This window comes from Accipiter gentilis, chromosome 12 (assembly GCF_929443795.1).
Source record: "Accipiter gentilis chromosome 12, bAccGen1.1, whole genome shotgun sequence".
NCBI lineage: Eukaryota > Metazoa > Chordata > Aves > Accipitriformes > Accipitridae > Astur > Astur gentilis.
Genome location: NC_064891.1, coordinates 21,092,568 through 21,109,629, shown reverse-complemented (window position 1 = coordinate 21,109,629; position 17,062 = coordinate 21,092,568). Strand labels below are relative to the sequence as shown.

Sequence of the window (17,062 nt, the reverse complement as noted above, 5' to 3'; positions counted from 1 at the left end):
ATAAGAATTTACATTAATCCGTGCAGAATCTCACTGAAGTAGAGAATGAGCTCTGCAACATTAATGTTGGGAACCTGCAATGGGGAAGTGTATGGGTGCATCTTCTAAGGGTTATTTGTTACCAGATAGATGTTAAGGATAAAAAATGGATAATAGAAGTTTTAAGGGAAAAAAGATTAATTCTGAGGGAGTGATTGATAGCTTCACTCTTCTGAAAAATGAGTCACACTTACTAAACTAGAAGAAGAGTCTGCATCTTCTCTGCAGAGCGCTCACAAAAAATGATAGTGGTAATTTGTATCATATTGCACTCTGCAATATGTCCATATCACTTAATGTCATTTGAATTGCATAGCCAGAGACAACGTTCAAAGTTTCAAGTGATGATAAAGTAATCCCTTTTAAATAAAAATTGAAGAGAAATGCCTCCTGTAAGATTGCATGTTATTTTGTTCGCTTGAAAGTATCCTACTCTTGAATAGAATCTGACATTTGATTCAGCCTTATTAGTAAAGATGGAAGGTGGAATGAGCTGGGCTTGCCTGGTTTGCTTAAGAATGAGGTGGCACCTAAACTTTTGAATACCTGCAATATGAAAAAACCCTAACTACTGAGTTCCTTTTTTTCTTAGTTTCCTGCATGGTCTTTTCTAACAGTTTATTCCCATTACAGCTCCTTGAGCTGAAGTAGGATGACACAGATCTGTAATTAAAGAATGTCTGTATCCATCTGCCTTGTGACTGTTATGCTTTGTTGTCTTTATATCTACATGTTGTGTTGGCTGTGAACAGCCAAACAGAAGGACTTCCCAGTTAGGTTCCAGATCCTCATGTTTTGTCATCTTTATGTCTCACAGAGTTCTGAAGCCTCGGAAGTGGTAATCCTGGAGCGCTGCTGGATTGTGGAGTTCAGGAGTAAAACAGATGTTTCAATAGTTCTCAGTAAGTAAGACATAGCTCAGTGTGTTCAGTGTGAATTTTTTATTTCTGTCAACAAAAATGACAACAAAAAACCCCAACCACCCAGGCATTGAAACTTTGCTAAAAATTTAGCTAAAAATACATCCTGTTGTCTGTTACATGCATACATCTAAATACTGCTTGTCTCTGGATTCATGCTTAAAAAGAAAATCCTAAAAGCTGTTGTTTTACTTATTCTAAAATCAAGTGAAAGTCATATGTCATCTTCTTCCTCTGACAATAAACAGAAGTTTGAGGTTCTGTTTTGTTAGGTATTATGTACAATATGGGTTTTGTGTTGTTGCGTAGCCAATTCATCTTATTCTTGAATGATTAATCATTGCCAAGCTCCCTATTAAATGAGGGGTTTCCTGTTTTAGTCACCTCCTATCGATTCTTCATTAATAAAATTGTTAAAACCAGTAGGAAAAAATCAGTTATTTCATACAAATCAGAATCATTATTTTAGTGGAAAGATTTTATTTGGAGAAAATGCTGACATAGTTTCCTCTGTAGGAACAACTCAAGTAGCCATTGTGTTAGAAATTTTTTGTGATGTGGATTCTTTCTGATACCACTCCAGATTTTTGAAGTCCTTAGAGCAATTTGCCATTTTCTGTTAGCTGTAATGGTCTAAGAGCAGTTTTGGTAGGCTACTAAAACTAGCCACAGGGGAAAAAAGGTTATGCTGTATTTGTGGGCTTGATGGTCAGCTTTACTTAGAAGTTCCTACCTTCTTTTTTCTATACTCACCAAAATCTCCAGTCCACTTCAAGGGAAATGTTGTATTAATTATACTAACTTCTGTCCTCAGCTGCTGAAATGATTGTTAGTGTTTGTTCACATTTGAGAAGGCAGTGACTTAAAATGTATTCATTGTGAGTTTTATCCTTTTCTGGGTGGTATTCTGGGGAATAGCTCAAATCCTGCATCTTTAGTAGTGGAATTAAATTTTATGTCTTGTGCCTGATGTTGAGGCACTGCATCAAAAAGGACTTCTTTCTGGATTTGGAAGCATTGCTTTTCCTAACTATAACAGCTGAATGATTACCGTTGACTCTCACATTGAGGCTTTTCTAATTATGTTCTTATTGAGTCTAATTCATTGATTGGAATCATCAGCTTTATGAGGTGGTGATGTTACAGTTTGAGTATACAGTCCTCTTGGTTCCCTTCTGGCACTTCTTTTACAATGCTTGGACATAATGCAACTGAACTGAACCAAGAATACAATTGTAATTGCTGACAGGACTCTTTCAATTAGCTTTGAAGACTGCAAGCAGGACAGTTTCTGTGGCAGTGAGACTGGCAGGTTTTAAGTCCAAAAGCTGGGGAAGTAGACAACAATGAATACTGAGTAAGCACTTCAGGCTGCCTGTGGAGAGAAAGAGGCTGTTAACATGTGTGGAGAAAGAAATACGCTTGCATAGTTAGGAACAGAAATTGCTAGCTGAGAGACAGACTTTCCAAAACAAAGTTTTTGAGGGTCAGTAGTGTGGTTAGAGGTAAGGGTGGCATTCTGACCAGCCTCTAAAAATATATTAAAGGAGAAAAGATGAAATGGTACGGAAGACTCTAGGTATGCAGAGTCAACAAATGATGATGAGTGCCTGGGGCACGACCAAAGGAATACAACAGAAGATAGAGGAAGAGACAGACACGTAGAGGAGAAATGGATTTCAAACTAGGCAATTTCCTGTGCCACAGAACAAGGACAACAGCCTGGCTTTGTCCTGATGATTTGTTGGTGTATTGGGTTTGTGTGGTGGGGTTTTGGTAGAGGGGGAGGGGCTGCAGGGGTTGCTCCTGTGAGAAGGTGCTAGAAGCTTCCCCGGCTCCAAGTCGGACCTGCCTCTGGCCAAGGCTGGCCCACTCGACGATGGTGATAGTGCCTCTGGGATAACAGATTTGAGAAGGGAAACCTGCAGCGGAAAGGGGTGAGTGGAATGTGAGAAAAACTCCCCTGCAGACAGCAAGGTCAGTGAAGGAAGGGGAGGAGGTGCACTGGAGGAGGGGATGCCCCTCCAGATGTCCCCCCCCCAGCCTGTGGAGGGGAGCAGGGGAGCAGATTCCCACCTGCAGCCTGGGGAGGTCCCCACACTGGAGCAGGGGGTTGCCCCCCAAGATGGCCGTGACTCTGCAGGAAAGCCCGTGCTGGAGCAGTCTGTGCCTGAAGGACTGCAGCCTGTGGAAAGGACCCATGCTGGGAGCAGTTAATGAAGAGCTTCAGCCTGTGGGAGGGACCCCATGGTGGAGCAGGGGAGGACTGAGGAGTCCTGCCCCTGAGGAGGAAGGAGCGGCAGAGACAATGTGTGATGAACTGACCGCAACCCCCATTCCCCGTCCCCCTGTGCTGTTGGGGGGAAGAGGCAGAGAAAACTGGGAGTGGAGTTGAGCCCAGGAAGAAGGGAGAAGTGGAGGAGGAAGGTGTTTAAAGATTTAGTTTTACTTCTCATTATCCTGGTTTGATTTGTAGTAAATTAAATCGTTTTTGTTTTTCCCCAAGTTGAGCCTTTTTTTTTTTTTTTTTTTTTTGCCCATGACCATAATTGGCGAGTGATCCCTCCCTGTCCTTGTCTCAAACCACGAGCTTTTCTTTGTATTTTCTCCTGCCCATCCCACCAGGGAGGAGGAGTGAGCAAGCGGCCTTGTGGTGCTTTGTTGCCAGCTGGGCTTTAACCATGACAGTTGGATGGGAAAAGAAAAAGAAAGCCAGACTACTATGAGGTATTAGAACAAAACTGAAGACAAATGAAGATCATACAGCATCTACTGAGTGAGGATAAAATACCAAAAGAAGTGAAATAATAATCCATGTATTGTAGGGGAGAACAAAATTCAGAAGATAAAACAGGAGAAAAGCAAAACTCAGGAACTAAGAAGAGAGATCTTTGTCAATGGGGGCTTTGATCACGAAAAACTAGCTGCATTGTCACAAGACTATATCTATTGGCCATTGTGAGCCCAAAAAAAGCTTTAAGATGTTTATCTGGGCCTTTAAAGGATTCAGGTGGAAGCAGGTTGGAAAGACATACCTGCTCACAATGTCAAATTCCTTGTGGAAGAGAGGGAGGAGAGCTGTGCCAGAACACAGCAGAAGCTCGAAGGAAGAAGGCAGAGTTGATTTGTGAGATTTGACTTGTGGTGTGGCTGGGAAGGGACATTTTTGTCATCTTGCAGGCTGCAAGATGAAGAAAATCAGCTAGGGGTTCAACCTGGAACCATGAGGAGGGTTTTTGGAGTGAGCTTTTGGCCAGTTGTCTCCATCTTTCTCTGAGTGGTGGGCTGAATCCTAGGAGATGTGAGTAAGAGTGAGAAATGGAGACTGACTGGGATATCTATGAAGAGAAAGTAATAAAGGGCAGTGGGGTAAACATGGAGGGGAAGAACAAGGATGTTTTCATGCAATATCTAGTGATATTGTGGAGCTGATCATTGCCTCAGGGTAGTGTGGGCACTGAAACATGAGGGGAGTACAGAAGAGGTCAGGCAGTTGCAGAAGATAATCCTGTCAGCACTTCAAGTGTGGTGTTCCCAAAGCAGCCTAGCTCAAAAGGTTTCTAAGCGGACCGTGAAGGGCCACAGAAGGAATTGTTAGGTGAACTATCATTCTGTATGTGGCTGGTTGCTTGCATGCCCTCGCAACATGAACTATTAGCAGAACAGGTCAGACACTGGTGTGAGATGGATCAGATTGAATGTGGCAGTTCACACGAGTGTGATTCATTCCTGAAATCCTGGAAGGTGTGATAGAGAGCATTTCAACCCTTTTGTCCGAAAAGATCTTAAACCTGGAAACAGCTGCTGTGCAGTGAAATGTTTGAGCAATGCAACGTTAACTGCCTTGCCTTGGATTCTACTCGGGAACAACCACCTTGTTCACGCCATCTAAGCACCTTGTACAATACAGGCAGGCGTTGTAGCCTCCCCAGTCACAGAAATATATAATCGTAGCTATTTAGAGAATAGCTGCATCTCTGCTGGACCTTGGAAACCCTGTTAAAGGTGGTTACTCTGCTGGGTTTGTGCGCCCAGGTGCTGGCACAGGGGGCTGCAGGATGGCTGCCGTGAGGAACGGCTGGGGCTGCCCGGTGCTGGACTCAGCTGGCTCTAAGCGACCCACCGCTGGGCATGGCTTGGCCGCTCGGCCCTGCTGCTGGCGCCTTGAGGAAAGGATATTTCAGAAGGTGTAAAACTCTGCCCAGCAGTGAGGAGTGAGGGGAAAAAAGTGTGAGAAACAGCCCTGCGAGCACCAGAGTGCGAGCAGATGGAGGCAAGGAAGAGGTGATCCGGGCACCTGAGCAGAGATCGCCCTGCAGCTCCTGGGGAGACCCCAGTGGAGCAGGTATTTCCCTGCAGCCTGTGGAGGGACAATGCTGCAGCCAGGGGTAAAGTGTTGAGGGGGAAGGAACAGCAGAGAGGAGCTGTTACAGATCGACCATAACCATGCCGCTTGGAATGTGGGGAAGGTAGAGGAGTCAGAAGTGAAGTTGAGCCTGAGAAAAAGGGGGGAGTGGATGGGGGAAAGGGTCTTTGTTTCTCCCTAGTCAGCACTGTTTCAATTTGCAATAAATTAAATTATTTGTCCCACAAGATGAGTCTGGTTTGTCCATGATGGTAGCTGCTAAGTGATCTCCCTGACTTTATCTTGACCCATGAGCTGCTGCTGCTTTTCTCCCCCAGCCCTTGAAGAGGGGGAGTGAGTGAGCAGCTGGGCAGGTGGCTGTTAGCCAGCCAAGGTCAACACACTACGGTTAATTTGCATCCCGTGTTTTTCTTTAAGAGTTTTGTCCACTTACAGATGTGTCAGCCTTTGAGTAGAAGAAGATGAAGAAGGAGGCAACTGGGAACAAAAAGCTGTGTTAATGTTGGCAGTTTTTGGTTACTGTTAAGTTTCTCTGGAATAGGGCAATTAGAGCTGTGTGGCTAGATATTTGAACTTTTCTCGAGAGCAATCTGAAGTTGACCACTGTGTTGTATAGAGCCTCATGGGGATGAGAGCAAAGAACTCTGCCTGCCTCCTTTCCTCCACATGTTGTACAACACAAAATTGGGACTGAACCCAAGAGTTACAGGCACAACAAGATGAAACCAGATGTGAGAGACAGCATTCAAGAACTGCCTTCTCTGCATCTGTAAATCTCTTCTTTTTCAGGAAAAGAGATTCCTTTAAGAGACTGTATTAAGTTCATTACTGTGTGTGGTCCCACAGTGAGAACTAGGGAGGTAAGAGCTCTGACATCCAGGTAGGGCTAGTGAGGAGGAAAGGAGGGAACAGAGGAAGAAGACAGAGCTTTTGATGCAAGGCCAGAGTCATCTAAAACATTGCAGTGTATCAGGCAAAGAAAAGGTCTGCATATAGGAATACCCTTAAGAGGGCAAGCATTCCCTTTTGGCATTTGTAGTGCGTAAGCCACTTAACTTGGAGCTTTTCGTTTCCTTCAATAGTAGTGGCTTGGAAAGGCAGGTCAGTATCACTCCCTGTTTCAGAGGTGAAATAACTGAGGCATATGTTAAGGTTACTCTTGCAGACCTAGGCAGAGAATCAAGACCTCCGAATCCTGCCTTTTTTAAGGTAGACTGGTGGTCCAGCCAGTGACGTGATGTACTTCCTTTCAGCAAAAGCAGTCTACTGCTTTGCAAAGGCCACACTTAGTACTTTTGGTGAATGCTGCAGTATTTCTGTTCAGTGATCTTGAGATACCATTGTGGTATTTAAATATTTGTGTGGCCTGCCTTGCTTACAGCATAGGTGTGGTATTTAATGAAAGGGGAGAAGCAACGTGGCATGTGTGGAAGCCTGCAGGTATTGAAAGAAACAAAGTATTATACTGCAGTAGTCAACCTGGGATATCACGCTATATTAATTTCAAATACTTCAGGCTCTTTGTGAGCTTCTGTGGGGACTTAAATGGAGATTATAATGGTAACTTATATAAGTTTATTCCAGCATTGCAAAATAAGAAAAAACCAACACTGAAGATAAAATTTTTAATTAAATTCTTTATCTTTAATTGAAAATTTAACTTCCAAAGGAAGATTAACATAGCATCATGAGTAACCATGGGATGATTTCATCACTACTAATTTGAACATGAAATGCATCAGCATATAGAATTCAGGCAGCTTTGTGAATTAAAAGCCTCTGATGTCTGTATTAGAAATATCCTGCGGATATAATTTACGTATCAAAGCTTCTATTCTACTTTTGTTACAGCATATGGTGGTTAGCTGTGATGGTGCTTTATATTTTAGAGTGGCAGTGGCTCATTGATATTCTCAACCATTTTCCACTGCTGAGGTAGCAACTGAGAATTACTTTTTGCTAGGGTGTATGAAAAGAGAGAGACAACCTTTTAGCCTTTTTGAACTCTCTTACTTTGCATATTGGCATAGGAGGAAAAATAGTGATCCTCTAGAAAAGGAGAGGCTGTCATCCTGGACATTGACCATGTGCTTTGTACATGTTTTTATTTAAATCCTGCCAGTAATTTCTTTTTTACCCTATTCAACATGATTTTATGCTTATAACTCTCATTAATGAAAATAAAGCAAGCCATAGAGTATTAGTCTTCCTGTCACTTTTACATGTTTAGTAAAGTAAAACAATAATGCCTTCTTAAGAAAAAAAAAAAGAAAATAATAAATGAAACAGCTTTAAAATCAAAGTGTTTTCCCCCTACTCTTGGAAATGTGTTTGTTTTATTATATTATATTTTAAAAGCCTTTCCATTAAACTGCAGTCTTTTGAAAGATAAAGGGTCAAGTCCAATAACCGCCTATGCTTTTTTTAGTGACTCAATTATTTCTGACTTCACAGAAACCCAGGTTTCTGTGTAAGACATTATGATTAAAGTTACCATCAAGTACACTTTAAAAATTAAGAGGGACATCATTAAGACATTTTTAATAAGAAATTTGTTTTCATTTTTTAAAACAACTGAAGTATCAAAGTACTTGCAGAGTAAAGAGGCAATTGCTATTGTTTAAATTGATAAACTTGGGAAATTTAAGTATTACTACAAAATAATGGGAACAAAAAAAGTTATCTGAGGATGATGGAACTGACACCAAAATACACTTCTGACTTTAGACAGTTGGGTTAGAGTAGAAAAGGCTTTCCAGTGCCACTGGGGATATCTCAGCTTCTCTTTGTGCTATTTCCTTATTTGACAGCACTCCTGTTTGAGCAAGGGGGTTGAATTCTTTGAGCTGCAGAAGTCCTATGGGACTGTAACTTTTTATGCTGGCTTCTGTGGGAGAAAGTCTTGTTGTGATCACACTTCAGTAAAAGAGTTGTTGGTGAACAGAGTCCTGATCAGAAAAGGCTCTTTGAACACACCGTTTGCTTTCCACTATCTGCTTCCTCAGCTCTTGTCTCCAGTTGAGTCTCTGATACTGAAATAAGGAAAAGCAGCAAGGTGGGCAAGCTGCTGGAAGGGCCGCTAAGCACCTGCTAGTGAGGTATCCTCCACTTCAGAAGGTGCCTGAAGCAGTATGGCCACTGGACCACATTAGCTTTCCATAATGTCATTGTAAGTGATGTCTCTATTCCTGCCTACTTTGTGTCAAGAGACAGGAAGTCAAGGGTTTGAACACAGTTTTACACACTTGTGGAAGTTGGGCAGTCTCTAGACTGCAAAACTTTCCTTCAAAATGTGTGTATAGCAACGCTACTGGCCAAGTGAATGTGAGTTTGTATAGTGCCAAGTGCTACACCTACGTGCTGTAGAGCAAACACAGAGCACTCAGCCACAGAATCTGTTCCCACAGATTTTATCAATGATGCCTTGGTCTTAGCTTGTTTTTGCAGCATTATCCAAGTGCCAGTTGCATTATGGAAGTCTCAGTGCTAACATTTAGAGACCACTTCATGCATTGGAATTAGTAATATTTGGCCTTTTTGGGGGGTCTTTTCTCCCCCCTCCTGAGGCTAGTAGCTGTTACCATTAATTTATTTTCAACTGGAAAGTTCAAAACTGAACTAAGAGTGTAGGAGAAACAAGAAGAAACATCTTGATAGTTATTTATTGCAATTGCAGACTAATGTTTAGTGGCAAATATGAAGAGTATGTCTGACTTCACACATTTTAAGATTTGTTCTTGTAGTAAGGTAAACAGTAGCAGTACTTTTGCTTTTAAGCACTCTGCTAGGTTCCAGGAAACAAATGAGATATGTTGGGAAAAGCTGAGGACAAAGCTTTGTAAAAATGTTGATTTAGATAGATAGTGATTTCAATTAGGTATATACAAATCTATGGTCAGGACAAACAGTATCAGGAAACTGTAGGTTACAGAATCAATATCCCAGTGTCTGATCTCAGAATCTCTCCCTATCTCTGTTTTTTGAGTGTATGCAAGCTATCAAAAGGACCTATGTTGGTTCTTGTAGCGATGTAGACCTTCTTCAGTTCAAGAAGAAAAAGAGATAAAGATAGAACTATATACCATTTTGCTTTGAATTTAGGGCTAGTAAATTGAATGTTTGTTTTGCAAAGAAAACCACTGTGTTTAACTGCATGAATGTCTTCCCTGGGTTTATGCTATTGAACTTGAAACCCCACTGGGGATGTCCAGCACTAAGATGAAAATTACTGTTCTGCTATTGCAGATTCCCAAGTAGATAGAAAATTTTCTTAGTATTTTATGTTCTTAAATCTTACATGTCCTCTTAATCAAAAATTATATCATAACAGTAAAACTAGGAATGCACACCAGACCAAGCATGGGTCTTCTTCAAGTCAACAGTAAATGTCCTCAAAGATCAGGATTTTTTTTCAAAACTAAGTCGTGGTAACTCATGTCAGCAATAACAGTATGACAAAGGATGCTTGTGTACTTGTATCTTCTACAGTAACTCCTTAGTTGTAAAGTACTTTTGTCCATCTGTAAAATACTTCTGCATTTAAGATGTTTCAATACAAATATAATTCTGCTGATATGTCTGCCACTCATTTGAGGTCTTAATTACATTTGTGGATCTGTTGGTTGTATTTTCAGAAAGATTCATTTCAGCTAAGTTTTGTCTCCCTACTGAAAGTTGGAATTAAGTGTCTGAGCTTGTTAGGGTTTACTGTATGCAGCTGATTTAAAGTAATAGTCAACAATCTGGGAGAGAAGAGCAGAGAGATGATGATCTTTATTATATAAACAAACCTGTGTGCTCCTTTATTGCAACTGACATTTTTGCCAATGTGCATTTTGGACATCATTTGTGTTTCTTCTAGTATGTTAACTTGTACGTAAACATGCATTGAAAGAGTACAGGAAATGGATAAGTCACCAACTGTTGGATCTGCAGAATAAAACTTTCTATGTTTGGAGTGAAGAATATTTTTTCAGGTATTTTCATATGCTTTTCAGAATTTAACTTAGCTGTCAGAGTACTCCAAAGACCTAAATATAGCAGACTGTAGTGTTCTGAAGTGATAGTTTAGAATGAATTTCCAGATCTTAAAACTAGCACCTCTTAGAATAAAGTCGATTATGCCCACTCCTACTGCATTTCACTATCCATTTCTGGTTCACTGCATATTAAGGGTGATTCAGTATGCCTTTTGTGCTTGGCAGTCTGATTTGCACAGCTAAGAGGTAAATATAAATAGCATGATTTCAATTGCAAAACACTGATTTCCTCCCAAAGCAGATGTTTTTTATCTAGCTAGTGGTAGGATATTTCAAGACAAGATCACTGTTCCTATTTACATTTTAAAATAAAGAGTAAAAAGAAAAGAACGTCTTGATATGTTTGTTTTTTCATTGTTAAGTGTTGGCTTGTTTGTCTGACATTCTTTCCTTAGCTAAGGTATCCTAACTGCTTTTATTAAAATCGTCTGTGCTTTTGAAGACTGAATAGTATAAGGTGTTTTGCATGCCTGTAAATATATACACATATACTTTTTTTTCTTTTTAATTAGAATGATTGCTGGTTAATGTTGGTCTTGATGCTGGTTGACTACATGCCTTTTTTTTTTCTTTTTCCTTTTTCCGCTGGTAGCTCCAAAATACTATGAAATAAAAACAAATTTCAGATTCACCAAGGTTAGTGACAGAAGGGAGTAGACCACTGTGCTGTTGCAGATCTTACCAGAGCAGCAGAAAAGTTATTAGCTCTTCCAATTACTGATTTTTTTGAAGGTTCCTGCCCTTATGGCTCAGATCCAGTAGCAGATCACACGAGAGCTTACAGCTGAAAGTTCTAGGTCTCTAAAGTCATCTTTGACAAACAGTGAAGCTCAGCTTGTTCAGGTTTGGTCACTCAAGTACATAGTTTGTGTGCAAACAAGGATGTGATTAAACATCTGCAGCTCCCTCAGATTTTGAGTATTCTTGTCTCAAGAACAGAATACCTTGTTCTCTGACTGAGCCAGGGCTAGAGGCAAGAATTTGAAACCTTATTAGCACTTCTTAAATTACTTGTGCAGCCAGAAAGATGTTCCCCCACTTTATGCTTTTCCTTCCAGTCTTTCCTCATGAATTCTGTAGTCCAACTGGTATGTGAAATCTTATCCAGCATTCTTAGCAGCTCCTGCAGCCACACATTTAGATTTCCTTAGATCCACCCCCAGACAAAAAACTTGTCCCACCTCTACCGGGATTTGTGCCAGCACAGTTTTAAGAGGCTTCCAGACTTGAGGTTTGCATCTTTTGTTCCCCCCATAACAATAAAAGGAGAGTTAATTGTAAGTGGCAGATGCTCAGTTTATGAAGTGCAAACGGGCTTAGAATAACATGTGGGTAAGTGCCCAAGGTTAGATACTCAAGTTAGTAAAAGGGAATTTAAGTTCACTTTGTGTTGAAGAAAACTTTTCTATGTTACTTGGATTTTCAAACTAAGTATGAAAATATTTAAGTGTTCTGTTTCATCCAGTAATATGGCGTACAGCTTATTTAGGTCAAAATGATTTTTATGTCCAACCAAATATTTCAGTCCTTATTAATACAATAGCACAGGTGTTTTATAGAGTTTTATGTTTCTAAATCAGTTGGTAATTTCTTTTAAAGAAGCATTGATTTTTCTTTCTTTCCCAGTTTGTTCTTCTCAGTGTGTGTCACACTAAATGTCACAGTGAATTTGTGACACTGTGAAGCCATCTATACCGCAGAATTTTAAATGCCTAAGAGGTGCTTTTTCTTCCTGTTCTAATCTTAATCAAACAGTGGACCCTTGCTAGTTACCTGGATTCATTGGGAGCTTCAGCTTCTCCCCGCACCCCCCCCCCCCCCCCCCCCCCTTTTTCTTTTGTTCTTGGAAAATTTGATCATTAAACAATTAGACTTCAGGCAGAAAAGCAAATGACACATGGATAGTAATGAGGTCAGAAGCTCCCACGTACAACCTGTTGAGTCTTCACAGAGGAGCTATGTCATGCTAAATTATCTGCATGTGTTGGTGAGCAGTATTCTGGCAAGGATGAATGAAAGGCTGAGCATAAAGGAGAGCTCTAATAAATGAAATGATGGACACATTCATTCTGGTGAATCCCGCTATCTGTCATAACCATGTCTGCTGCCCCTGCTAAATCAAATCATTTTTCAGGTTAGCAGCTCTGATAGCTACCTGCTAAGCTGCAAAATCTGTGCTAAAAAGGATTTCCCTTTTTGGTTTGATTCTGCCACCTAGTTTAGTAATATGTTGATTGCTTTTGGAACCACTCTGTGGATAGACTTAGTACTGCACTGAGTATGAAAGAATGGGTTTGATTCATGAGGTGGATGGGATGCTTGGTTCTGTGACCATGAAAAGAAACGTGTGTGGTGGTTTCAATTGTGTGTGATCTCAATATTTTCATGATCCCACTTTTGAATTGGAGTTCTGAAAAACTGTGTTTGTTTTCTGAGTGCAGAGTTTCAGAGCGGAGAACCAGATCTTTACGTTGAAGCTGCATCAAAGCCAGATTGCGAATCTTGGGCTGTGGCACTGGGAGAGGCAAACTCGGAAGGTTTGCAGAATAAAATTCAGCAGCTCCGGAGGCTGATCATGGAAATCAAAGAGGAGAGATCATCAGATGAAGCACGACAGTTTCTCCCTTCATCCCAAATAGACAGTCTAGGAGAGCCACAGTTTACAAGTAAGCGCATATGCTCATTTTATTGAGTGGTGCAATAAAAATGGTCCGTTCTCTGTAGCAGTACAGATACTGAAACAACCAGGGTACATAGTGCTGTTTAACCTGTTGCTTGACAAAGTGCAGTTGTAGAGGAAGTAAACTTAAGATTATCTTTTAAGATCACTAACTGATATATTTTGATTTATGCAGATAACCTTCAGGGGAACAAATGTGTGACTACTGTGTTTCTGACTTTTTCTCTCTAATCTGTTTCCTTCATGAGACTTAGAAATTGTTTAGTTAGCAATATTCTTTTCCTTTTTTGTGTCCTATATGAACATATGGACTACTATTAAAAATATTGCCTGCTAACTTTGATAAATGTATAAAGCTTTAGTGATACTTAATTTAGTATCACAGATTTTTTTGTTTGTGATATAAAAGCACTCTGGGTGTTTGAAAGCACGTAGCCATATGTTAAGTCATGTTTGGTGCACTGGAGTGTGGGCACTGTATTTCAGTTGCCCAGTTACTTAATTAAGTCTGTATCATATTCATAAAGGTGTTCCAGACCAAGGTGTTCCATGCTGACTCTGCTAGTGGCAGAATTCAACTTGGAAATTTGTTCTAACTTCATTAACAGAAAAAAAAAAAAAATTAAAACCCCTTACTTATTTCTTACTGACCAAGCCTTTCTAAGCTCTGCAGTTGTAATTTTTCTTGCGTAGGCTTGAATGATTAGCTATAGTAATGAGAACAGTGTGAAACTAGTCCTATTTAGCAACATCAAGTTTTCATGGAGCAAGAACAGCTATAAGTTTTGATGGGTTTTTTTGTGTTTTTTTTTTTTTTTTTTTTTAAATTATTTTTAATTTTTAACAAAAATCTTGCTTTCTAGTTCATGTACCAACTATCCATCTGACCAGTTTCTTCAATACTGGCAAATACTTAATAATGCTTACTGGAGACAATACATAAATGTCAACAAGAGGCAGTTTAATTTCTACAAGGTTCATTGATACTGTAGATGTGATCCAATTACTTCCTGCAGGGAGTGAATAACTCAGTGTTATTTAACTATCCTTCCTACATTTCTCTTGTTGCACTCCTTTAGCCTAGCACAATAAGAAAATATTGTCCTTTGCAGTAAAATATGCACTCGAACATGATTTCTCAATGGAGGGAATTAAAATGTTCTTATTGTCCTTGGTATAGGAGAAAAGGGATTCACGTGCTATTTTCCAACAAGAAGAAGTTGGCTTTGTTGCTTTACAATTTATACGTAGGTCAACAACAGGATGATATATTTTACTATATTAACCTGATTTACATACATTCACAGAACATGTTTTTTGTTTCCATTTTTAATGGGATGGCATACCTACTTAAAAATGGGCCATTAGATTTAATATTTTTCCAACAGATATATAGTCAGTTGTTATGACTGAACGTCTTACCAGTACCCATCCATGAAAGGCTGGTGGGTTTTTTTCCTTAGTTTCCTTTACCAGCAATAGTAAGTTTCTATTAAAAAGAAGTGGTCTTCAAAAGTAGTCTTTTTTTTTTCAGGCAAGAATTTTATACAAAGGTCTTTCTTCCTGTAAGTTTGTAACATAAAATGTTACTCTGGTGGCAATGGCAGGTAGTTAGAGGTATGAATTAGGCCGCAAAAGTTTTACTATGTATTAAAAAGCTAGGTATTGAAGTAAAATTATTTCTAATATTTTTTTCTTTTTCTTAACCTTGAAAGGTATTCAGAGAATTGCAAATGAGCCAAAGCTGGAGTTCAGTCTTGGTAAGATACAATTTTGACTTCTTGGAATTGCAATGTCCTGTGTGCCTGAAGAGTTTATATCTATAGTGTTATACAATGTAACATGTTACTTGTTTTAAAACAAGTAGAACAAGCCTTGTTCCTCTAGGTAGGTGATGTGCCTGTGTGTGTGTCTGCAATGCTGACTTTAGGTTCTTGATTGGTTGAAATGGCTAAAGATCTATTGAATTCTCTAACGCTATGCTGCTCTACCAAGCTGAAAATCTGTCTAATAGCTTTGCGAATGTTGTTTATGAAATATTATGTATTTGGGACAAGACGTTTAAGATGGAGTTTTTAAAAAGATATTTTATTCAGGTAAAAGTTCTGTCCCTTTAGAAGAAACTTTTATTTAAAAGTGTTGATTATTACTTTGTAGAAAAGAGTCAATATAAACATTCACCTGATTTTTCTCTTTTTATACTTAATATAATTAGTATACGAGAACTGTATAGTGGTATAGTATATAATAGAACTTTGTATTAGGAGATGTTCTGTCAGCTCAAGCCTCCCTCTCTATTCAGAGGTATACAGCCTGAGTAAGATTGCTCAGTAAGTCAAGAAAGCTGACTGAATGATCATGTATTTGTAATACAAGATAAAGATGCACAATAATTGCAGCCCAAACTGTGCCATTTAGAAAGGAAAATTCTCAACTTTGTCATTGCTCTTTCAGTGCAAAAACTTTGAAGCTTTTGAAATCGTGAAATAATTATTTGCTGTAGAAGCACTTAATACAATAATTCCATACCAGAAATCAGAATAATAGCTAGGTTTAGTTGATTAACTATTGGACTCTGTGATCTTAAGGGTCTTTTCTAACCTAAATGATTCTATGAATATTCCCAGCTTCTGTATGCTGTAAAATAACACATTTGCAAATAATGTATCTTTTGAAATATCTGATGCTATATGCTGTATATATTCTGAAATGACTAAAACTTGTCCAATTTTTTATGATTTTTGCATTCCTATAACCTGCTAATATGCATCTCGTTGTATAGCTGTACACTGAGAAAGTTTTACTCAGTGCTATTCAATATCTGTTACATTTACTCCCACAGAAACACTTTAAAACATCTATTGAAAAAGTGTGTGTGTATGTGAGACGGAGGGAGAGGGAAATGGCGACATTTGTAAGCAGGTTATTATATAAAAATCAATCAAACTCCACTATTTGGAGAATTTAAATTATCTACAAACAGATCTCCCTCAGAACCCCCCCCAACACACCCTCAGAACCCTCCCCAACACAGCAAACAGGATGGCATCAGTGAACACACCTGCAGATTCTCACCTTGCTCATTCCGTCATGGTAGGCTGTTTTCTGGCCCTGTCCTTTGAACTGGGTTGCAGTCAGCTTGTGCACTGCTGTAACTATGCTGATTTAAAAGCTGATAGCTTAAAGCTGTGTGCTTTGGGGCAGATGCAGTTATGCCTGATACAATAATTTTTAGATTCCCTTAACTATATGTGGGTAGCTTTGCCTGTATGCCTTCTAAAATCTAGACAGTTATAGCATTACAAAAACTTTGTCGAGCAGGTTTTTTTTTTTTCTGTAGGGACTATTTCTGCTGAAATTGTTAAGTGTTGGCATGGAAGAAAGGCCTAGTTCTCTGCTGGGGAGTTACCATGCGATAATAATTGTTAAGAGCAATTTTAACTTTTCTGTGCCTTTCTATACACGTTTTATAGGTGATGTGACTGTAGTATTTGGGCATAGCTAGTAATTGCTGTGCTTCAGTGATAACAAACTCCCAGAATGACCCTGGTGTGGCGTAGGAGAGGGAGGAAGGCGCTACAGGCAGTGACTGCAAATTAGATGAGCTGTACTTCAGGAGAAGTTGCTTTCGGTGATAAATGTGCCCCAGCAGGCAGGAGCGTAAAAACAATGTAAAGCCATTTTCAGACTTGTTTGGGCTTATGCTGGACGGACCTCTATTTGTGTTTTGCATTTGGCTGTTTCTGGCAGGAATTTGTGTTCCGTGGTTTGTTCTGCAGCATTATTGATTGAGTCATTGCAGCTCTGTGAGCTATCTTATACGTTGACTTCAGCTGCTGCTCAGGTAACATACAAGAGCAACAGTGTAAACCTCTTGTATTTTCACTGCTATTCCTTGCCAGTGTTGTAAGTCAGGGATATTTGGCAGGGTAGGCAACTATGCAAAGCTGATTCTTGGCGTCTTAATCCTAAAATAATACTGAATATTTAAGCATATCACGTTTGCATTGGGGGAATC

General features: G+C 39.6%; 1 protein-coding gene across 6 annotated transcripts in view; it reads left to right on the top strand.

The window, feature by feature from the left end:
• Positions 1-17,062, top strand: part of INPP4B (inositol polyphosphate-4-phosphatase type II B) — a 345,020-nt gene that overhangs the window by 120,843 nt on the left and 207,115 nt on the right. For all 6 annotated transcript variants that reach the window (XM_049814712.1, XM_049814711.1, XM_049814713.1 and 3 more), the window contains 3 exons: positions 857-941; positions 12,806-13,030; positions 14,760-14,804. In XM_049814712.1, the coding sequence (XP_049670669.1) occupies positions 857-941; positions 12,806-13,030; positions 14,760-14,804 (355 nt within the window). The remainder of the gene's footprint in view (positions 1-856; positions 942-12,805; positions 13,031-14,759; positions 14,805-17,062) is intronic.